Below are 24,853 nucleotides of genomic sequence, written 5' to 3' on the forward strand. Positions count from 1 at the left end.
TAAACGTACATATACATTCAGACCTTTACATTCACCGATTACCGAGCGTTATTGGTCATTTATATGTTTAAAGTGCCTTTATTATTTGGAGTTTACATTGTATACGTTGTGCAGTTAATTTCATTCAATGCTTACATTGAATTCCCTGCGTACATGTCTGTGTAAGGTTGATTTTTAACTAATCTGGCGGATGTTGCTTAAATACAACACAGCACAGACCATGAAGGATCCGCTGCTGAGTAATTCTTGGTGCCCCTCCCCCCACTGGGCTGGGCCGGGCTGGATACTGCAACACCGCGGACTGCTGGGAGAATGCACCGTCCATAGCCGTTGCTTTATACACAATATTTAGATAAGCCGGTTTAAGAAGAACTGCAAAAGAACAAACCTTGACGTCACCCAAAAGGTGACAGTGAAAACAAATTTCTGAGCAGTGGTAAGTTTTGATTTATGTTCATCTTCATATACACAGGAAATCTGTTTTTGTTGTACATATCGAACATGTGATTTGTGGAGTCATTGGTGCTGTTATTGAATAAAGTCTGCCCCGACTCTGTAATCACTCAAATATAGATTCATTTAAAACATCAAGATGTTTTGCTAACCTTTACTGTTTACATTCCAGAAAATGTTCTTTATGAAAGCGACGCTGTCATAAATATTAGCTAAGTTGTCCAGATAGCTAGCTGTATTTGGGCTCATTCACTGTTTGCCCAGTCACGTACAGAAGTATTGTAGATGTAATCTTGATTAAGTTTTATGTATGTTACAAATACGATTGCTTTTATTATGGCTGGCAGGTAGTTTCTGAAGGTAAACAGATTTTTAATCGATAGGCTACTGCAGTTTGATGGCGTTGCAGTAGTGTTGCCCCTTTCCATGTCATCAAGGGAAGCGATCGTGTAGCTGCTTTTTTTCTTCCTGGAGCTTTGATGTCAACAGCAAAAAACAGATTTAGCTCTGTATAATACCATGCCACTGGAACAATTATTGGACCGAACCATATTAATTGTGCATTATGTGGCTTCAAAAATACGGTATGATGCTTTAATCACGGTACATAAAAGTAGGCTACTTCTGACATTTGACAGTTGAGGCAATTCATACTTGATAACATTAATTGACAATCGTGCTGGAGTCTTACGAGCAACTGCTGTATAATTTTTTGCTATTCTAGCAAGTCAATCCATTTTAAAGACTCCTCACTCATCAATTGATCTGTTTTCTTCAGGCGCTTCTTCTCCAACCATTAGACCGGTGCAGGTTCATTATCAGTTTACTATGAGGGTACAGTCAGGGGAGGGCATGTGTTAACATTATTCACTAAATCTTCATGCGAGTTTCGAAATATTCTGTTGTATTCTAACGGTTATTCATGTGGTAGCGGTCAATGTTTCGTTACCATCTCAGTTCATGCCGTACTGAGGTGTGCTCTTGTGTATTGTAAACCAAAAGTATTTTCCACATACAGGTTACATCCTCAGGCCTGTCTTTTTCGTTAAACAAATGAAGGCTAATACATGTACAGATGAGTACATTTAGAAGCACAACGCTGGTTCAGGCGGGTGCATATTAAAGTAAACAGTTTCAGGGGCCTGAAAATGCATTGTGAAATAGGCAGACGATTATGATTATTTAGTATTTATTTACAGGTGACCATGTTTGTGGTCTTCTTTATAAACATTTTAAATTTGGTCAGTAAATTCAAAGTTCCTCCAATTGAGGTTCTGCTTTATGTTTATGATTTTTTTAACGTTATCACCAACATTTTGGGGCAATTCAAACCTAAACCTAAAATATTGAATTCAAATGAACACTAATTGTATGCTTTCCCAGTATCTTGGAGTCATATTGACATTCTTGGTATGCTGTGACACATTTGGGGCCTTTTAGGTTTGTTGAAAATTTAAGTGTAATAATTTTTCAAATATCAAAAATATTACATATATTTAAAAAGTGTTGGTGTTGTTTACATTATGGTATGATGTTCTACAAAATGTGTAGAATGGATATAAAAAGTTTCACGATGGATCCTCTTGTCATTATCAGCTTTCTTGAATGAATTCAATATGATTGCCCAGGCACAGTACCATTAATCTTATTAGATGCCCCATACCTCATGCTGAAGGCCTACATACACACATACATGAACAACATACATGCAGCTTTACCCGTAATCATTTCACACATGGTGAGTTTTCCATTGTATCGTATAATGTTAAACCCCCTGATGTATTCAAAACTTGGACATCCACATGATAAGCATACACTGATAAGCCAAAATATTATGACCACCTGCCTAATATGCTGTTGGTCGTCTGTGTGCTGCCAAAACAGCGATGACCCTCAGAGGCATGGACTCTACAAGACCCCTGAAGGTGTCCTGTGGCACCAAAACATTAGCAGCAGATCCTTCAAGTCCTGTAAGTTGCGAGGTGGAGCTGCCATGGATTGGACTTGTCTGTCCAGCACATCCCACAGATGCTCAATCGGATTGAGATCTGGAGAATTTGGTGGCTAGGGCAGCACCTTTCGCACTTCATCATGTTCCTCAAACCATTCCCGAACAATGTGTGCAGTGTGGCAGGGCGCATTATCCTGCTGAAAGAGGCCACTGCCATCAGGGAATACCATTGCCATGAAGGAGTGTACCTGGTCTGCAACGATGTTTAGGTAGGTGGCACATGTCAAATTGATGTCCACATGAATTGCCGGACCCAGGGTTTTCCAGCAGAACATTGCCCAGAGCATCACACTCTCTCCACCGGCTTGTTGTCTTCCCACAGTGCATCCTGGTGCCGTCAGTTACCCAGGTAAACAGCGCACACGTACACGGCCATCCACGTGATCTAAAAGAAAACGGGACTCATCGGACCAGGCGACCTTCTTCCACTGCTCTAAGGTCCAGTTCCAATGCTCGCATGCCCATTGTAGGGGCTTTCAACAGTGGACAGGCGTCATCATGGGCACTCTGACCGGTCTGCGGCTATGCAGCCCATACATAGCAGGGTGTGGTGCACTGTGTGTTGTGGCACATTCCACCCGTAACCATCATTAAAATTTTCTGTGACTTGTGCCACAGTAGACCTTCTGTTGGTTCAGACCAGACGAGATGGCTTTGGTTTCCCTCGCGCATCGATGAGCCTTGGGCACCCAACACCCTGTCACCGGTTTGTGGTTTGTCCCTCCTCGGACCACTGTCAGTAGGTACTCACCACTGCTGACCGGGAGCACCCCACAAGCCTTGCCGTTACAGAGATGCTCAAAACAAATTTACCGACCACATTCTAATGACTGCCAGATCATGCCGATTCGCTCTGTACAACGTCAGGAAAATTAGGCCCTACCCATCTGAGTATGCTGTGCAGCTCCTTGTCCAGGCTCTCGTCATCTCAAGACTGGACTACTGCAATGTTCTCTTGGCTGACCTACCTGCATGCACTATTAAGCCTCTGCAATTGATACAGAATGTGGCTGCACATCTGGTTTTCAACCAACCAAAAAAGGCTCACGTTACACCTCTCTTGGTCTCGCTCCACTGGCTCCCTGTAGCTTCCCGCATCATATTCAAGGCCTTGATGCTTGCGTACAGGGCGACCAACAAAACTGAACCTACCTACCTGAACTGACTGATGCAACCCTATGTTCCCTCCCGACCCCCACGCTCTGTCACCGAACGGCGCCTGGTGGTCCCATCGCATTGTGGTGTAAAATCATTATCCAGAGCTTTCTCCGCTGTTGTCCCTCAATGGTGGAATGAACTTCCACACTTCATCCATTCTGCCGAGTCCCTCTCTGTCTTCAAGAAACATCTGAAGACACAGCTCTTCTGCTCTCACCTGAGCACCTGGAACACTACTCCCTAAAAGGAACTTCTCACATCTCAAACTGTCTCCTACTAAACTATAAAATATTATTATTTAAACAAGTAATCTAATGGTTTAATGCACTCATTAGCTTTACCTGCTAGTTTGTACCTTGTCTTGCTAACCATTGAAACCTGGTCATGCAGTGCTTCTAATATTGTGACTCCGTATCGTTTTTTCGCTTGTGTTGTACTGTACCTCACTTGGATAAAAGCGTCTGCCAAATGAATAAATGTAAATGTAAGTTACAGTGTACACAACTGTACTGTAATGTGGAAGTATATTATTATTTCTGGTCATATATGTGCAAAGTGTGCAATGGGCACACTTCTGATAATGTTTTACCAAAGTCTTGCAGCTGTGATCCTCTGTGTAGCCCTTCTCTTAATGATATGAAGTAATGATACACAGGGAACAGAATGAGAAATGTACAAGGGAACAGAATGAGCAATTTACATTCAGTTTGAATTCCAATGAATTCTGTCGGGAAGTTCAAAGGTGTTTGTCAGTGTCCATTCTTGGTAAATTAATGGTGCTTCCCAGTCTCAGTAAAGTCATGAATGTGCAGCCAGAGAAGGCTGAAACAAACCACGTCACAGTGCCTGCCCTTTCCTTGGCCTCAGACAGAGAGTGAGGCCTACCCTGAGTGAGATTATGTAAGCTCCAACTGCCTCTCTCTCTGAAAATGTAAGTTATTCTCTGGCAGCTGTTTTTGGCATTTCAAAATGAGGCGTATCCAACTCCTTCGTATTACTTGTACCTGAGTAGATAGAGTAGTAGTTTAAGGACTTTGTGCTGTGCGGGGATTGTTTGTAGGATGTATCTAGTATAAAACACACATCATTTTGTTTCTCTGTATTTCTTAATGGAATTAAGTGACTGTAGAAGTGGTGTGCATCAGTGACTTACAACTGGTGTTTTCTTTCCTCAAGCTTACAGCTACAAAGAGACGCAAGGTAACTGATTTTTTTCTTGCTGTGGTCTGCTTTCTGCTTGCCTTTTATTTTGCACACAAGAACAGAATCTCACTCTGAATCTGCGGGAATATATGCAGAGAGCTACAAGAAGGAGTCATAAATGGTCCAGGATGTGGGAATCCTTAATTATGATTTCCCTTTTAACTATTCTACATTTGGTATTGCAACTCTGAATATGGCTCAATTTTACCTTGAGTTTCTCATTTCCATAAGAATGGACATGCTTTTCTGTTACGTTCAGATGTGGAAATGCCTAGACATAAGCCTCTCTAAGGCATATATAGTTAAGGAGGGGTTATCTTGTATATTATGAGTCAAATGTAAATGAATCAAATGAAAATGTGGTATCACTCCAAATTGAGGGTCCTAAGATGTTATGTGTATTTTCTGGTGTGTGGGTCAGTAGTGTATATTTATAAAGGTATGCTTAATGTATACCTTTTTCCAACAAAAGGATATATCCATATGTCTTGCAATGTGTACATTTGAGTCATGATTTTGGATTCCCAAGGTTCTGAACACTGTAAGGTAATGGGGATGAGACACATTGTGTTTTAAAATGTAGTTTGTTTAGCTGCACCTTCCTTGGTTTAAAGCTATTGGATTTGTAGGGCAAATGTAGCAGGGTTTGATTGGTAAACTAAATGCTTTCTTTGTTAGGGCATTCTCATATTAACAGCAGTTGTAAAACAAGACAAAATTTGTTGTGGTCAATCACAATAGAGATATATTCTTTCCTTATCCCCTTTCATTCCTTATCCTTTTTTCTTTTGAAAACATTCATTGCTATATCTGAAATGACAGTTAAAGCTACTAACAGAGAAGCATAAGTGTTATGAAAGATAAAAAAAAACTCATTGGCTTCCTTTTATTCTTGTCATATTTTCATAGGGAGAAAGACAAAGGGTAAGCCCATAATGGGCTGCATCAGCAGAGTCTCATAGGTTTCCGAGCACTGCGCATTAATCCTGATAGCTGCCTGGCATGGCGTGTTTGTGGTGATGTGATACAGAGGGGCGAGGTGGCTTACAGAACAATGCTTTGTGAGTGTTAGTGCAGCAAGCGAATGGCCTCTGTAGTATGGATCTATGTGCTGCAGCCTGAGACACCTGCCACTCAATGAAGTGCTAAATTTATACCTTTTACCCACCCCCCAACCCCCCCCCACTACCCCCACCCTGCCTCTTTTGCTTGTCTGCCTCAGTATGTATCAGTTTGGGGGGATTTGCACCCGCATACAGACAGAGAGGCTGAGAGCAGATGGGATGGGGTCCAACGAGAAAGCAGTGAAGTTCCTCAACCAGGACTATGATGCACTGAAGCAGGAGTGCCTTGAGACTGGCTGCCTCTTTGAGGACCCTTGCTTCCCAGCTGTGCCCTCCTCACTGGGCTTCAAGGAACTGGCTCCCCATTCCTCTAAAACCCGGGGCGTGGAGTGGATGCGACCCACGGTAAGAGAGCCCCTGTGTCCTTTCATTTCTCGGTTATGACCCAAAAAAGGACATGCTGCTCAACCATTGAGTTTTTCATTAAAATCAGAAGAGTGAAAACCATCATGTATCAAGCACAGAGATGGCCCTTTAGGGATCAACTCAAACAGGAGCCAGATGGTGGACTTTTATAAGGTGCAGTGTATTTTGGAAATTGTGAACACTGAATATATGGGGAAAGAGGTCAAAAAATGAAGCCAGCTAGGTCATTTCTGAGCTCCCACTCTAATTATTTTTAAAGCAGGACAGAAAAAGATTGAGCTGCCACCTTTCCTCCTTATCTCAGACATTAAACCCCTTTATGTGAAAACTTCTCCTCTTAAATGTGGAAGTCTTTGTATTACCCAGTTAATAACAGTCAAAAGAAGACAAATGGGGAACAGTAGTGTCATGGCATTTCACTGAGAATGAACTAGTTGGACATCTTGGCACAAGAGGGGTAAATTACATGTTAGGGTTGGTGACTTAAAACAGCTTCTTATTTTTCTTGTTGGCAGTCAGACAGAGTCATTCAAATTTATAACACTGCTGTCCACTTTCACTTTAAAGATTTCTACTATAGTATATATACAGGATGAATGGTATCTGTGTCTGTTAAACATTTTGTTAAATCCTCTTTTTTGGGTTTTGTTATGTGGGCATTTGGAAGCATTAATCAAGATTTAATCTTTACAATGCCACAGAACAAACTAGTGCTCATTAATGAAACTGTATTTTCCTTTGTGTTCATATTCCAATTTCTTCACAGACAAATCAGTGATATACTGATCTGCCTGTGTTGGCTTGCTTGCCTGTCTAGCACCAGTACTCATGGTGACAGAGTGGCATAATATCCAGCACATTGCAGGTGGCAGTGTTGCATAGTGGTTAAGGAGGAGGATTCGTAACCAAAAGGCTGCCGATTCGATTCCCTACAGGGACACTACTGCTGTAACCTTGGGCAAGGTACTTAACCCACAATTGCCTCAGTAAATATCTACCTGTATAAATGGATAACATTGTAAAAAACTGTAACCGATATCAGTCACTCTGGATAAGAGAATCTGCTAAATGCCAATAATGTAATGTAATGTAATAATGTACTCATGCCAAGAATGTCATGAGAGATGTGTATGGGAATATTGGGGTTAATTTGCCTTGGTGCTTGAGAAGCTATGTGACCGTGAGAGGCCTAACTACTAATTTTTTTTTCCCTGAGCACCTACCTTGGTTTGTTGAGTGTTTAGCAACCAGTTAAAAATCTAAAAATATAGTATGTAAAAACCCATATCATGGGTTGTGAAATTTTCATTCTTTACCAATGGGATGATGGTGTGCTGACAAGTGTAACAAGTGTCTACTCATCATTAGCCCATTTCCAGGAGAGTGAATTATCAAACTCTGGCATAAAGGACAATGACATCCATTCACCAGGTTAGTGAGTCAGTGCTTTCATAAATTGCATTTGTAAGATTATGACTGGTTTTTAACTGCATATAGTTAATGATATCCAGCATCATAATACTGCTGTACTAAAGGCCCCTGGCTGGAGCCAGATCAAAACTATGATGTAACTATTAACAGCCAGTAAACGAAGGTGTTTCAGTTCAGTTAATTCCAAAGCAATATCCAAGAAATAAATTTGTATGTTGTCCTTGATTGCATCTGTTACTTGTCCTGCTTACATATTGCATAAATGTGAAAGCGTTGTTTACATTGCAGCAAAAGTTATAAAGCTCAATGTTTTGTTAGTACCCCGGACTGTTTTTGTCCAGGGAGCCTAAGCAAAGAAACTTGATATAAACTTGAGGATGTTTCAATCATAAAATGAGTCATGTTGTCACTAGTGTCATTACCATGACACTAAGCTGCAATCTGTCACACCAAGTCATTGTCAAGGCCATGTGTTTCCTGTGTGTGGGGTGTGGACCAGGATAACACGCTTTTGTTGCACTACGGGGAAGCAGTCCAGGGACAGCATGCTTGGCATAGCTTCTACACAGCTGCTGTTGTGTTTATAGATGTCACTAGACATCTCAGTGCTGCAAGCTGAAGCATGATCTCTTAGCCAAGGACAGCAGTTTGTTTTCAGTGACGGCATGTTCCTAATGCAATTTGTGTCAATCAGTTAAAAGGTGCATTCATTTCATGTTTGTATTTGATGTTTAGGATCTAGTATGACTGGGAGCCTGGAACTTTCTTGGTATGAAACAGTCCAAGAATTCTGTCCTCAAAGATGTCCTCTATTGTTTCAGTTTTGTTGTCACAAAAAATGTATTGGGAGCATTATTAAGGATTGGTTAGTGAATTGGGCATTTGGCCATATTTTATTGGCTGTTTTATTGTTTGACCAAGAAGGTCAAGTGAAAGGTCCCATTTACAGTAAAGACCCTGGAAGCAAGGATGGATTGATGTTCATGCACATCCAGTCAACAGAAGAGAGTGATTAGGTGCCTGTGTATATTGAGAGGACTGAGGCTCCAATTTTCCCAGGACTCTAGATTTAACAAGCCAACTGTTTCCATAACAACAGTCAATCTCTTGGTTTAACATTTTGTTTATAAGGAAATATTTCTTTTACCACAGTGCCCACATTGATAAAAAGGGTGCTGTCACAGCAGGGCACAGGTAAAATAACAGCTCCTCACTTTTATAATGCAGCTTTATTAAGCGCTTTTTCAAGGACAATAACATGATTAAGCTAAAACTGAAAATGACAGTCAATGCACATACACACATTCATAAATATAATTCTTAAGAATGACCTCTTATCATGTAAATAAATCCTCAAGCCAAAAAGGGTGTTACTGTAAAACAGAGCATGTAAAACAACAGCTACTCACTTTTATATTGCAGTTGTATTGAGGGCCTTTGCCAGGTCAATAAAATGGTAAAACTGAAATTGAAAACAATAGTTGGTGCAAGCCCACGCAAGTAAAAATGCAATATACACATGATACCTTGTGCAGCTTTTTAATCATTAGGTTATATTCACAATACATCATGTTTGTAAAATCTATACATGTTTTAAAAATATAAAAAGATATCAAGTGGAGTACAGTAAAGAATGTAATCATATTTGGTTGTTAAAACCTGCCATTTTTTGTAAACAAAAATTGAGACAAACATAAGTCATTAGTATTCTGGTATGGCACATGGTAATTGGTAGTTGGTCTATGGTAATCATAATAATAATACGAAACAATTTAATGATGTAGAATATAAGTTTCAGTGTTCAACTTTAAAGGTGCTTTTTGCTGATCTGCTGTAACCTGCCTAAAAGTTTCATTGACATTTTAGTGAGAATATTGGTTTTCATTGGATTACATTGGTCCAATCAAAAACATTAACTTTTATCATATTTCACTGCAGTTAGGACTGTATCAGTGTTTGTGTACAATATTGGAAGAATGTGTCAGTTGCAAAAGCCAGGTTATTCAGCCCTAACATCCTTTTTGTACTCCTCAGCTATTATTGTCATACAATACAATAGACGTTATAGAGTGCATTGACAGCCCCTCAGAGAGCATGCTTTCTGGCTTTGTAACAAAAGGACATTGATCTTGTATCATTGTACTCTTCATGTAAGGTATGTAAAACTTTCGAATAAGGTATTTAACCTTAATCGTCTTAGTATGATATATAGCTGTATGTCTGTATGATAAAAAGCATGGTGAGTAATGGCATCTGCTCAGTAAATAAACAGTGTTAAATGTGTGATATCAGAGCTGATTCCTGGATCTGTACTGTCTGAATCAACAGTACATATTTCTTGTACTGCATACATATAGCTCAGCCTTGTGTGTTGCTGTTTTGTGTACTATAGGATCTTGCAGAAAACCCTCAGTTCATCGTGGGTGGAGCTACAAGGACTGATATCTGCCAGGGGGCGCTCGGTGAGTTCTCATCTCTGTGTAGACTCCCACAGCACAGGCCACAAATGAAGCTCTCAAAGCATCCTTGTCTTCACTCATGATTGACTCCAATATGCGATGTGACGGGAAACTAAAACTGAATTCTGAAAGCAGAATTATTTGAGAGGGAGGGGTTATTAAAGTTCTGTGCTGCACATTGTTTCATTTCCAAGTCGGATTACATTTCAGTGTTTGAAATAAAGCATGCGTAGAGCAGTGGATAAATCAGTGCCCCTCAAAATGGCATTATCAAGGTTGGACAAGATGTACAAAATGTATAGAGACTCCTCTGGTCTTCCTCATGTAGCACTGAATGATAAAGATGGTGTGTTGCTTGACTAAAATGTTTAAATAAGGGCACAGCACCCTACTTGGGATTTGCACCAGTAGCACTGCATGTACAAACCCAGCTAACCATTACATTGCCAGTTAAGTTAGCTGGGCAAAGGCAGGAATTTTTTCTCATTAGGAGTGCTGGAACTGAGTCTGATAAACACTCCCTGACTATACTTCTCCCCTAGAACTTCGCTGTGTCACGTTTCATGTATTCATGCTGCATTGGTGCAATACTTTGGGCTGAAAATTTCAGCCAAACCTTCTGTTCCATGATTTATCGATTTGCTGCAGTCCTTTCAACCTAATGTTACCTGGGTTAGTTTATTTTTATTTTATTTATTATATCTTGTTGTCAGGCTCAGATGAAATAAATGGAGGGTGGTTGTAACTCTCGAATGTCTTCTCAGGAGTACAGCCCTGTGTTCTTTGGAGTGAGTGCCTGTGGCTACTCCGTAGTGTGCAGTGGCTTTTTCTTCTCAGCAGTTAAACTGCTCCACTCCCATCTGAGAACCATTATAAGCTGCAGGCAGGAAACAAAGGGAGCAGAGATCTTGTAAACCTTGGGGAAGCAAAGCTGGGCTACATTGTCCCCCCGTCCTATTTCGCCATGGGGTTTCACTGCATGCAACAGAGCTGGTGGCTAGAAGATTAACATGGTTGTGCTGATGGCACTGGGAAAAAAATCCCCATCGCTTGACGGTGGATCTGTGAATGGTGACTTCATCACTTTTTGCTGAGAACAGGTGATGCAATTCCTGCATCTGCAGTGCGTGCCACCAATTTATAGATCTAGACAGAATCCCATTCACTGTCCGTTGATCTGCTGGCCAATCTCCAATGCACCCCCTTTCCATTAGCACTGGTTCATTTCTTTTATCATGCACACTGGGGGGTTGAAGCTATAAATGGAGGAGCCCACAGTGGCCCCTCCCAAAGTATTAGTGTGAATAAGAGGAAAGACTGGGGCTTGTGTTACAGTCACTGGGTGTGGCTGAGCACATAGCTGGAGTTCTTAAACAGAACATACTCAGATGACTCACACTCCCGTCAGCAGCAGACAGGGATCCCAAACTTCTGATCTTCTGCAGAATACCAGGGTGGTGTTTGCCAACAGGGCAGAAGCACACAGATCTGACCTGACACAGCTATAGGTCATCATGTGTTTCTAAAGCATTAGTATATACAAGATTCACTCTGTTCCCCCACTTCTTCTCGACCAGTCACCGCACACAGTTCATGCATTCTGAAAACTGTCCCTCTTAACTGTGTTTTAAAAGTTCAGAGGCCTGCTGGAGGTCTGAATTCTGATTATGAAAACAGGAGAGGTTGCAGGCACAGCCCTCCCACTCATACTTCCCATGCCTGTCCTCTTGGCACTAGTTGATACTTCCTCTGGTTCTGGCCCAGCCTTGTTTAAACCTTGTTTAAACTGGATATGGTGACTGATTTGCACAGAGAGCCTTTCTAAGAGAGCATTCTACATCTTTAGATGGTTTTATTAGTGTGTGTGTGTGTGTGTGTGTGTGTGTGTATTTAAATAAATACATTTTAAATTTGTTATCACTGTGGTAATGTTTGTAAACATTAGTAGTATATTGCAGAAGTCTGAAACTCACATTGCACACATATTCTCCATATCACTGTGCCATATTGTATTTGCCACCATTCTGAAAATGTAACATCTTATCAAAATAATGTGTACTCTTAAAGCACTGATCCAGTTCACATGAAACTTTATACACTATATACATCGTCTATGGACTCGGTTGTCAGATTTTCTGAAGTTGTATTTATAGGATTGGTATACAGAATTTGAATCCAATCCATTGAACATGTTAATAAGTTATCACAAGAAAATGTGACTAACACAAGACTTTCTGAGGTACTTGATAGCTGTCTTACTCTGACTATGACTTCCTGATTTGAACAAATAATGTTGGTTGGTTGGTTCAAATCAGGTAGACCTACTTGCCCGTCAGTACTTAACAGAGCTACACTATAATCATCGATGTTCCCAGAAACCAAGGTCAATAATAAGCACACCTTCTCTATATTCCATTCAGACCTGCTGAATCTGTGTGTAGTCAGAATCTTGCTTATGTTTCTGTGATCCTCTTTTGTGTGCTGTGGTGGTGGTTCTTAATTTGATGTCTCATTATGACCTGGTTTTGTTATGTGTGCTGTAATGAGAGTTTTTAAAATCACATTAAGCCTGCCCAGTGAGAGCAGAGAGCTGTGTTAAAATATCACTCTTCCCAGACTCCGCTGTGGTAGGAAGTAACTTACGCATTCTGTACAGGCTAACCACATTTCATAGCTGCCTCATTATTAATATCTCAGCCCAACAAATCGATCATTTTAGCTTGGGTTTTACAGTATACAGCTAGTTGGAGGAATAACTGTAAGTTGTATTAAAAGAAAACACAGAACTCTGTTCCTCTTCTGTTGCCCTAGCTTGACAAGATCCTGTGTCACTGGGTGTCTTTGAACATGTTATGTGTATAGTTAAAGTAGAAGACTTCTCTTTCTGTGCTATACTTTTTGAGTGTGTGTGCATTTGAAAATGACAGTTTAATCAATACATTGGCTGTCTGGCACTTGGTTCTTTTTAAATGCTGAGCTCTGTATCTCTGTGCTTCTCTTGTGGCCATTATGTGTTCCTTTCTCTTTCTCTGTCTTTGTCACCCCATGTCACTTTCTGGCTCCATTTTTAACTACTGACCACTTGTTCTGTGTTCCAAGGTGACTGCTGGCTCCTGGCTGCTATTGCCTCCCTCACCCTCAATGAGAAGCTGCTCCACAGGGTGGTTCCTCATGGCCAGACTTTCCAGGGTGACTATGCAGGCATCTTCCACTTCCAGGTAGGGAGACTTCCCTTACCTGGATGGTGCGTCAGCAGAGAACACTTTTTTATTGGGAGTGTACCACAAATGTTCCTTTCACATGATCTGAGCTGGCTTCCTCAGACACAGTCAGTGCAGTCTATGGGATCAAGCTGAAGTAGAATTTCAGTGTGATCAAGCTGCACATAAACAATTACTGTACCAAACTTGTAATGGCTAGGTTTGAGGCGGAATTTGAGAATGGTACTGTGTATTCCTTTTGTGTTTTAATTATTCCTATTAAGGAATGTCTGATCATGTGTTGGTGGTTCCTGTGTTGCAGTTCTGGCAGTTTGGCGAGTGGGTGGACGTGGTTATCGATGACCGGCTGCCAGTGAAGGATGGTGAGCTCATGTTCGTTCACTCCGCTGAGGGAAACGAGTTCTGGAGCGCCTTGATCGAGAAAGCCTACGCCAAGTATGTCCTCACTGACTAAACATTTCAGTGGAGTTTGTGCTTGCTTAATCCATTGTCTAAAACAGTGTTGGAAATTCACAAGTGCCTTGTCTGTGCACCAAATTGGGTGTTAATTACTTACCTGGTGCCCCTTATTGAATGATCTGTTGGATAATCTGTTGACAGTAAACAACCAGTTGAAAAGTGTGTCTGGAACCCATAGGCCTATGGATCTCCAGGGCCAGAAATGGATACCAAAGTTATAAAATAGGTCCACAGATATCAGGTCCCTGGTACTACCCCATGGGTTTCTAGAGTGCACATCCCACAGCCTAGTTCACACTATGTCATTAAGTCAGCAGAGTACAGTTTGGGCTGTACAGTTTGAAGGTCCAATGTCTGTCTCACTCCATGTGGAGAATCATTTATGCATAGTGGCTAATATGTGTGTCAATGTAACTTCAGACTCAATGGCTCCTATGAGGCCCTGTCAGGTGGTAGCACCACAGAGGGCTTTGAAGACTTCACAGGTGGTGTGTCTGAGATGTACGAGCTCCGAAAGGCCCCCAGAGACCTGTACAGGATTATCAACAAGGCCCTAGAGCGGGGTTCCCTCCTGGGCTGCTCTATCGATGTGAGTCATCTCTCCTCCCTCTGTCTAGAGGGATAGAGAGGCCAGGCTTTTCAGAATATTCAGTGTTTTTATAGTGCTCTTTTCACCCATTAATAGAAAATACCTATATTTTATTCATTATTACATTATACATAATTATTGCATTTACCATAACAGTTCATTTAGCAGAATTACCCACCCACCAGAAAATTGATTACTGCAGGCTTTCCAGCCTCCCACACCTCCTAAGCATGCTAGGACCCCCCCCTCAATGCCAGGGCCTTTATATTCCTAATGGATATTTCATCTTGCAGCAGACAAACTGAAGCAGGTTGAATATATCGCAGCTTGTCATTGCAGATCACAAGTGCCTTCGACATGGAAGCAGTGACCTTCAAGAAGCTTGTGAAAGGTCATGCATACTCAGTTACTGGGGTGACGCAGGTCAGTGAAACTGGTTGGGATTGAATCATGTCCTATGACATGGTGTACACTACAGATTATAATTCTTATACCTGGTTAGTTTTATTTGGTGGGTAATAATTTATTTAATACTGGGTAGTGGTTTGAGCATTTTGTTTTTTATAACATTTTTGATTGGCTTTCATATAGATTTTTAACTACATACTGTTTTTTAAGCACTAACGCAGTTAAGCGTTTTGATCTGTCAGTAACGAAAGGACCCATTCATTTAGAATGCAGTTCAGCTTTTACATTTTGGGACTGGGATAGGATTTCACTCAGATGCTTGGCTCAGGCCTGGAGCCTACAGGCAGTGCTGATGTTCTCTGATACTGGTGCTTCTTTTTCTCTGCACCACAGGTGGAGTTCCGGGGTAGCATGGAGAGACTGATCCGCATCCGGAACCCATGGGGCCAAGTTGAGTGGACCGGTGCATGGAGTGACGGGTAAGGCCTTTCTCTCGTTTCACACGGATCCTTGCTGCAGGACAAAGTCTCAGTTAGGTGTCCACTTCTCATGTCACCCTCTGATTTTTCCAGCTCCTCAGAGTGGAATGAGATAGACCCATCTAAAAGAGAGGACATGCACTGTCGCATGGAAGATGGAGAGTTTTGGTGAGTTTGTGAAACTGTTCTGGTGATTTTACGAAAAGGAACATCCTAAGATGCTCTCTTTGTTTTAAGCCATTGAGTGTTAATGAACTTATGTTAATATTGGCTACTAAGTCTTCATTACACTGTCATCTTTTTTGTACTACCACTTTTTCCTCTACCTAGTATCTGTGTGAATTTGTGTTTATTTCATGGATTTATCCCTCTATCAAAGTTCAGTTTTATCATTGAAGGCTGTGCTCCACATTTTGACTGGCTGTACTTTAAACAATGATTACCTGAAACCCATATGTTTTTTTACATTTAAAACACCATTTTCAGGCCACATCTGGAATGCGGTAGTGATACTTTTTTTGCCCATAATCAGCCTACTGTTGTTATGTGTTAGTATAGCGGAGGTAGACAGCAGCTCAGTATTCAGTGTCCCCCACATTGCTGGCTGTGATTGGGCAGCTGTCCACCTTGTCTTTCCCGGCAGGATGTCCTTCCAGGAGTTCCTGCGCCAGTTCTCCCGGCTGGAGATTTGCAACCTGACAGCAGATGCCCTCAGCGATGACAGCCTAAGCTTCTGGCACACCATCAAGTTTGACGGAGGCTGGAGGAGGGGCAGCACAGCAGGGGGCTGCAGAAACCACCCAAGTGAGGAACAGTCATATTATAACATCACTGGACTCATAAACATTTTCATAAGAACAGTTGTACTGCAACTCCACTGCACCTCTAAACTCTGTCATATTGTAGTCATGTTAGATGCACTTACTCTGTTGCCATATCTTTTATTATTAGAGACACATGGACATCTCTTGTGCATTAGGTGATTTTAATAGTATGATGATTACGGTGATGATGACCAAGTCAAAGGAGGAGAAGGTGTGAAGTGAAGGAGTCCTTGCTCTATCTGTGGACGCATTTAACTTTTCTTGCTAGTAATGGGTCAGAGTGACAGCGGGCCTCAGCATCTTCTCCCTATTCCCCTGTCCCGCAGACACCTTCTGGATCAACCCCCAGTACAAGATCACGCTGCTGGAGGAGGATGACGACCCCGAGGATGACGAGGTGGCCTGCAGCTTCCTGGTGGCTCTCATGCAGAAGGACCGGCGGCGGTATCGGCGCCATGGCCAGGATATGCACACCATTGGCTTCGCCATCTATGAGGTGAGAACACTGCAGGCTGGGGAAGCATGACCAAATTTACCATTAAATGGAGGGTTCTATTCTAGTACAGCAAAATAGAGCTGGATATACAGTACATGATCTTCTACCCAGTGCAGCAGTTCAGTAGGGGATATACCGTGTGAGTCCTTCCGATGAGTATAGTGTAGTGGGGGACATACTGTATGTATTCATTCAAATCTGTTACACTGGAATAACTGAAATATTTTGTGAAATGCAAAATACACATTTTCAGATTATCACCTGTTCTTTTTCTAATTGTTTTCCTTAGGTTCCAGAAGAGGTATTCACCAGTCCTGTCTGAGTATCATTCGCTTCGTTCTGTCACACTAATGGCATGGAAAGTACATGTACAGTGCTACAGCAAAACTTATTAATATATGGATGTGCAATGTACAGGTAATATAGAAAGTCTACACACCCTTTTCTAAACTTATTGTTTTTTTTGCCCTGAGGCCTGAGATGAAAAACCTTTTTTTCCCACTTTCATTTAGACATAGTAACCTACAACATCAAAGTAAAAAGAAAAGGCAACACATTTCTGAATGTTAATCTAAAATAGAAAAACTAAAACACCTTGGTGCCCTTTATAATGGGAGTTTTAATTGTGCTCAGGTCTAGCCATTCATCATCGACAAACTGACTTTGCCTATGACCAGTTGAACTGATTCTAATTAGTTCAAGATAAAATCAGGAAATAACTATGGGCAACAAGGGGCTACCAAAGCATCTCAGGGATCAAATTGTTGAAAAGGGATATAAAAAGATGTCAAAGGCCTTAAATGTATCATGGAACACAGTAAAAACCATAATCAAGAAATGGATTAAATATGTCACCATCAGGACCTTGCTTAGATCTGGGCATCCCTCCAAGATGGATGACTGTGCAAGGAGACTCATCGGGAAGGTCACCAAGAGGCAAACAGTAAGATTAAAAGAACTGCAGGTTTTCATGACAAGGACTGGTCATCATATGCACATAGCAGCAATGTTATGTGTTCTCCACAATTCTGATCTGTAGGGTAGGGGTGGTAAGACAGAAGCAACTTCTCACAAAGAACATCTAGTTTTCTATGAATTATGCAAAAAGACACTCTGGATGTCTTGTTGCCATGTGGAAAAAGCTCTTGTGGTCTGACAACACTAAGGTAGAACTTTTTTGTGTTAATTCCCAATAATATGTTTGGCACAAAGCCAACACAGCCCATCAGCCTGAGAACACAGTCCCTATTCTCAAGCATGGTAGTGGTAGCATCACCAAAAGATTTTAGAGAAAAACCTGCTACCCTCTGCAAACAGGCAGAATATGGGGAAGAATTTAGCCATTCAGTTTAACAATGACCCAAAGCACATAGCCAAATCCACAGTGGAATAGCTGAGAGCCCTGACATCAACCCTATTGAAAATCTTTGGACTGACCTGAAGAGAGCTGTTTATACATGGTCCCCTCACAATTAAGTGAACTCAGACTCTGCTGCAAAGAAGAATGGGAGAAACTTGCAAATCTACATGTGAAAAGTTGGTAGAAACTTATCCAAATAGACTTACTCAAGCTAAAGGTGCTTCCACCAAGTATTAATTTAAGAATTATGCAACCAAGACATTCAAAGTTTTAAATTTTTAATACTTTTTTGAAAAACTGAGGCACTTGATTTTCACTTACATATTGTTGGTTACAAAAGTGTAAATAAAGCTTATTAAATAAAGACACTAACCACAAGAACTTTTGAAAGGGTGTGTAGGCTTTCTAAATCCACTGTATGTAGGTCAGCATGTTCGCTCGCACTTTGTGGTGTATACACATGATATTAGTGGCAGTGGTTAAATATAGCTCGTCAAGAACAAAGGATGTAACTAAAATGATGCACAACATCTAGGGCTGGGTGGTATATCAACTTTTTAAGGTATATCGATATATTTTCAAACGAGATATAGGATGAGACAATACCATTTATATCAATATAGATGTTGCGTTATATAACCCATTTCTTCCTTAAAGCCATGTCAGTGTTTGCATCTCTCCTCTCTCACACTCTCTGCGCAACCCCGCCCCCCACTCTCCCTGTGTGTCTGCACGCAAACCCGCCCCCACTCGATCTGATAGGGCTGCTCGATTATGGCAAGAATCACGATCACGATTATTTTGGTCAGTATTGAGATCACGATTAACACGATTACTCATTGACTTTGGAAACATCATGCATTTATTGAACATTAAAAAAAAACTTGTCTTTTTAATCCTTTCACACATACGGTCACACCGGTGTGATTAGCCATTTAGCGCATATGCTAAAACCAGTGCAATTAGAACACTAGATTGGAAAAATTCTAGCTAATTTTAGCTTTGAGGAAACAGCAATTTAACGTTAAAAAATACAGCAAATGCTAACTGAAAACTATGAGAAGCTTAATATCGCTAATGAAAACATAACGAACCATGTAACGTAACACATGCGCTACATAGCATAAAAGTAAGTTACGTGCGAAAGGGTTAATAGTGGATTTTCTTGAACTTTAAATATAATTGAACTGAAAAACAAATAAAAAAAATACATTTCAAAAAATTAGATAAATTATTTATATATATACGTGTATATATATATATATATATATATATATTTATATATATACACACATTTCAATAAATAATGCGGCACAATAATCGTTTTATCTTGATTATCTTGTTTTCATAAACGTTGGAAGCCAAAATCGTAATTGAAAATAAAATTCGATTAATAGCCCAGCCCTACTCAATCACAAGTTCTCTGCAACATGGAGGGAGACAGACACAGCGCTGGTCCACACTGCCGAAGAAGACCTGGTTTATTTCAAACAGAGAAGGAAACCCTGTCTTTGCATTTTATTTTTATCACAGTCTGTTTTAATAAAAGTGCTTGTGACACAGGTGGCTTTGACTTACAAATGAACATTTAGCCCACTCTGTAGAAAATACCGAGATATATATTGTGTATCGCTATTCAGCCTAAAAATACTGAGATTTGATTTTTGGTCCATATCGCCCAGCCTCAACAACATCCATAAGACATTGTCTCCTAACAAGCTAGAAAGCAGTACTACTGTTCAATATAGTATTCCCTGTGGATTCAAACCCACAAATTAGCTCCCTGAATTGCTACTGAGAGCCACACATGTAGGTAGGCTCCAGCCTCACAGACTCCACCTCCTTTGCAGTTCCAGGGCTGCCAGAGTGTGCATCTGAAAAAGGACTTCTTCCTGAGGCACTCCTCATGTGCTCGCTCAGAGACCTTCATCAACCTTCGGGAGGTGAGCGCACGCCTGCGTCTGCCTCCTGGAGAGTACCTGGTAGTGCCCTCCACCTTCGAGCCCCACAAGGAGGCCGACTTTGTGATGAGGGTCTTCACCGAGAAGCAGTCTGAGACGCAGTAAGTTCAGGCAGCCACAGCTGTGGGGTTTAATGCTATGTGTAATTAGTTTTTACTTTTACTGGATGTTGGATTCTGTCTGTTCATGGTCAAATTTTCACCAATAAAAGCAATGTAAGATGCGTTGAACAGCATTTCTTCTCCTTGCCCCAGAGAGCTTGACGATGAAGTGACGGCTGACTTGGAGGACCAGGTCAGGAGAAAAGAAAAAATAATACTCTTACAGAAAGCTGGGAGGTTTGTGTTTCTTTGAGTCACAAACAAGACAATTTCAGCTTGATGAATTTCTTCACAGGAGGAAATTTCAGAAGACGACATTGATGACTCTTTCAAGGCAATGTTTGAACAGTTGTCTGGGGAGGTGAGTGTCTTGGTGTTAATGATTGCTTGTTCGTTCTGCATTATCACATATGGCACTGTATGGAACTGCAGACTGTACTTCTGAAATAAAGATAACGCTTCCATAAATTTTTCATACAAAACTTCCCTGTCTAGTTTTGGTTGCATGTGTCCAGTACTAAAGCTGCCAAGACTTAACAGTAAATTGGCTGCAGAATAGTGGAAGGTGCAGATAAAGCAGATATAGCATAATCTTTAGCTTCCCTCAGTTCCCATGTTCAGTCATTTTCAAGTTAGCTGCAACACAGAGAAATGTAACTAGTGGTGGAGTGAGGGACAATTAACGTCTAACTCTTCTGGAAGGGATCCAGGGTCAGGTTTACCTGTGAAACTTCACCAGAAACACAAAGTATGGCATAAATTTTAATTTAATTTTTCAGGAAGTAAATACATTTAAAGCAATTTTACATCCAAATACAAAAAGAGAATATTCATGTTGACACAAGCTATGTTTACCGTTGTCAGACCGCTGTGGGGTTTATAAAGTAAGGTTAGCACTGAGCTACTCAGTCAACCTTCATCAGCTACCAGTGGTAAGACTGTCTGTTCTGACTGTGTTCTAGGACATGGAGATCTCAGTCCATGAGCTCAGGACCATACTCAACAGAGTAGTGGCTAAGCGTAAGTTCTGCAAAGTTGTTGCACCTGTAGTTTTACTAATCTATGTGAAGCCTTTAATGTATACTGCTCTCAGATGAAGACAGTGTTTCCTCATATACTTTACCAGTCTTGATTTTTTGTTAATTCTGTCAGATTTAGTTTTCTGTGCTCCAAAGAGTTTCTTACCCCTGGTTCTGTGGCCTACTGAATATGCTGGTAATTTTGCCTGCTGAGTGAAGTAGGTTTAATATTCATATTACCAAGTATTCAGTGAATACTTATTTTACAAGTTACCTAAACTTTTTTGGTGAGCACAAATCGTAAGTTGAGGAATCTGCTTTCCTTTTGAATTTATTATTAGAATGGACCCCTCCCACGTATTTCTAAAGGAACTCTTCCAGGTAATTGTTGAGATTGTCATGTTTTAAATTACTTAATGTTTGAATTTAACAATCCGCCCAATTCATTACTGTAGGCCAGCCTACACTGGGGGCCCTCAGCAGTGGGGATGACAAAAGCTAACCTAATTAAAGTTTGCTTTTTCGTTGGAGTAACTCCACTATGTCTGTATAATTCAGACAGGGACTTGAAGACAGACGGTTTTAGCATGGAGTCTTGCAGAGGAATGGTCAGCCTCATGGACGTATCCTTTATAACAAAATACCAACAACCATTGCAATGATTGCAGTTTAAGGGGTTTAACATTGGAAAAACAGTGGAGCATGCATTTGTTCAGGCCATCCTTTGCTTTTAATTTTTTTTTTGTGTGAAATTTGCATTTGCTGTCAAAGAACGCTCCTTGACCCACAAAATACGCAGAAAGATGGCAGTGCCCGTCTGGGCATAGTGGAGTTTCAGATTCTGTGGAACAAGATCAGAAAGTGGCTGGTAATCAGCTTTTTACTCCCATCTTCAAGGCATTCATTTTAATAACACTATGCATCAATCGTAACACGATAGACGTGGGCATTAGTATTCTGGAATTTTAACAAGGTAGTAAGTTGTTGTATGTGCTCGGTAGTTGCATATTATCCCTTCAATTTGTCTGTAGTTCTGTGACTCATTAAAATATTGCAAGTGTTTCCACTGGATTTCTTGTGAGCTCAAATACCTCAATTTTTTCTATGGCCCTTTATTCTCCAGGGAATATTCAGGCAGTTTGATCTCGACAAATCCGGAACCATGAGCTCCTATGAGATGCGCCTGGCCCTGGAGTCTGCAGGTATTACCACAAATTAAAACCTGACTGTGCTCACACCATCCGTTCCATGTAATAAGGGACTAAGGGCTATGTTCAGTATGTGTGAAAAAAAAATCCATAATGTGTTCCTGCAGTACATTGACCAGACAATTATCTTGGTGCGTACCTGTTATTGTGTTCTGATTTGCTGGATTAGTCAAAACAGAACACCCATAGCCACCAATGGAATGCAGAAAACACCAGAATTTTCTGTTACCAAACAGAAGGCACACAGAAGCTGATTATCTAGTAATAATAGCTGTGAGTTACTGTTTTGGGGTTTCCTACAGGCTACAGGATATGACTGCATGAGATCATGGTGGCTTTAGCTGCACAGTAGCACACTTTCCTGCTGTAGCCACCCACGGGAAATGACAACGTGATAGGATTGGTGCCCAAATTAAGCATCTGCCACTGCAGGTTTGATCAGTGCAAGCAATGCCACTATGTACCAGGGAAAATATTATCACCAATCAACAGCTGAAAATTAGTTTGAGTCCAAGCAGTGCCTTACTGAAATAATGTGATGTCAAGAAGACAAAAACAAAAATTGTCTGAAACTGACAGCCATTTCAAACTGTGTGGTATTGACACCGAAGAGCATCCAGTTGCTTGTTCCAGGTTGTGTTTGGGAGTGTTGGTGGGCATTCCCCAATGCCCTGCCACTTGGCCCGTCTTTAACCACATCATAGCCTCTTTAAAGACTCTTTAAAGAATCAAAACACTAACAAAATCAGAGGGCTGCCTGTCTTGTGTCTGGTTTTTTTTTCTACTCTTTGTCTCCCTCTGTAGGATTCAAACTTAACAATAGATTGAACCAGGTTCTGGTGGCAAGATACGCAGAGAATGAGACCATCGACTTTGACAACTTTGTCTGCTGCCTGGTCAAACTGGAATCAATGTTCAGTATGTGCTGTTTTATAGTTCTGTAGATTGATTTCTTGCCTTGATAATAGGAATATTATCAAACCATTTTCATAAAGAGTTAACTGCAAAATGTGTAGTTCAGTGCCTGATTGGTAGCTCATCATTGTAGCTTAAATAGCTTAACAGTCAGTACAACTTCTACAAGTGTTAATTTGTTAACTTGATTTTGTTTAATTTTAATAGGAGCTTTCCAGCAACTGGACCGAGAGGGGACAGGTGTGGCTGAGATGAATATTACTGAGGTAACTGTTTTTCTGTCAGTTTTTGCTGTGCTAGACTGTCTGAATGCCCAGACAGTAAGGTTCCTGTTTCCTTTCTTTTCACAGTGGCTGTATATGACCATGTGTGGCTGAGGATAAAACACTTCCAGCAGATCTCAGAGGGCCAGGGGATCATACAAGACCCAAAGCCAACAGTAGCCCTGCGCTTCCTCTTAACCCATACCTTAACTTCCACTGAATCAAGAGATGGTTACGTGGAAGCCCACCATGGCCTTTCTTCAAAAAACCACCTCAGTATGCGCTCTGCTTGAAAACTCACATTTTAAAACTATGCACAAATACCAGAATTCCAAAATATGTAGAATTACCATGTAGGAGTACACTAAAGCCAAGGTAGAATCGAAGCAGACAGGCAATACTCTTCTACTGACGTATTTATTCATTTATTTCCATTTCCATTTTTCCTTCATAGTATGTCTTGATTGCATGCAATCTGATAGTGGAAAAGGAAAGCTTTTGCTGGAACGATATGTATTAATAATGCCATTCCATAAATGTCAGTGTGGTACATTGCATATATCATCTTAGAATTGCTTTTAGAATAGTTTTTTTTTCTGATAAAAAATCATGAAATATGTCATTAAAAAGGCATGTACATTGTATTTAACACAATTGTTTTACAGTGTTTCCAAGTCCACATTGTGCTCATAAATGTTGAGCTGATGTTTAGTTTAAAAAGTGATGATGAAACACCAACAACTGCAAACAGGCAGTATATAAAAATATTTCATAAGGAGAGGAAGGGAGGATGTTAAAATATCATGGCATGTAAAATGTATCTAAGACTGCAGCCAAATCAGAAAACATTGTCCTTAGGTGCTGGTTAGTTAGTATCAGAAATACCATATAAATTTTCATTTGTTGTTCATCATTTTTATTTGTGTTATGAAGGCACAACAGGGTCATAGTTTTACATTAATAGTATGTAAACAGAGGCATTAATTCTGAAACTCAAAATGAACTAATCATTTTGTGTATGGAAGATTGCTCTTCAAAAATACATACACAGCAGTGAAGTGAAAGTCGTGAAAATTTATCAATAGCATGCAACATTGCCATTCTCTCACAAATGTGTACGCATCACATTTAATACACATAACACGATACAAATTAAAATGCTTTTTCAATCAGTACTTTTTTAACGATTTCACCTTTGAGGAAGTTCAAGTAAGTATGGCATTAATGGAATTATTGTGCAATAAAGAAACAAAAATCAGTGTTTTTTTAACTGGTGTTCACATCCTAACTTTCATTGCTTTCTGAAGTCAAATTCACAGAAATATTTGTGTAAAACTGGAAAATA

At 40.6% G+C, this 24,853-nt stretch overlaps 1 protein-coding gene across 1 annotated transcript; it reads left to right on the forward strand.

Annotated features, from left to right (window-relative positions):
• The first annotated feature begins 284 nt into the window (after window positions 1-284).
• LOC118785805 (calpain-1 catalytic subunit-like) lies at window positions 285-24,635 on the forward strand. The gene is made up of 23 exons (XM_036540745.1): window positions 285-436; window positions 4,799-4,822; window positions 6,048-6,294; window positions 10,139-10,208; window positions 13,305-13,423; window positions 13,728-13,861; window positions 14,306-14,474; window positions 14,814-14,897; window positions 15,276-15,361; window positions 15,455-15,529; window positions 16,005-16,165; window positions 16,512-16,681; window positions 16,971-16,982; window positions 19,892-20,103; window positions 20,257-20,296; window positions 20,399-20,464; window positions 21,066-21,123; window positions 21,681-21,745; window positions 21,922-21,990; window positions 22,246-22,324; window positions 23,135-23,248; window positions 23,453-23,511; window positions 23,596-24,635. The coding sequence occupies exons 3-23, from the start codon at window positions 6,049-6,051 to the stop codon at window positions 23,620-23,622; spliced, it is 2,115 nt and encodes a 704-aa protein (XP_036396638.1). The 5' UTR covers window positions 285-436; window positions 4,799-4,822; window position 6,048; the 3' UTR covers window positions 23,623-24,635.
• Window positions 24,636-24,853: the final 218 nt, after the last annotated feature.

Source organism: Megalops cyprinoides, chromosome 1 (assembly GCF_013368585.1).
Source record: "Megalops cyprinoides isolate fMegCyp1 chromosome 1, fMegCyp1.pri, whole genome shotgun sequence".
Classification (NCBI taxonomy): domain Eukaryota; kingdom Metazoa; phylum Chordata; class Actinopteri; order Elopiformes; family Megalopidae; genus Megalops; species Megalops cyprinoides.

Excerpts from the sequence above, each read along its gene's own strand:
- LOC118785805 (XM_036540745.1), top strand. The coding sequence starts at position 6,049 with ATGTATCAGTTTGGGGGGATTTGCACCCGCATACAGACAGAGAGGCTG. Across the intron at positions 13,424-13,727 it reads CAGGCATCTTCCACTTCCAG|TTCTGGCAGTTTGGCGAGTG; the intron begins GTAGGGAGACTT and ends CCTGTGTTGCAG. Across the intron at positions 22,325-23,134 it reads CCTGGCCCTGGAGTCTGCAG|GATTCAAACTTAACAATAGA; the intron begins GTATTACCACAA and ends CTCCCTCTGTAG.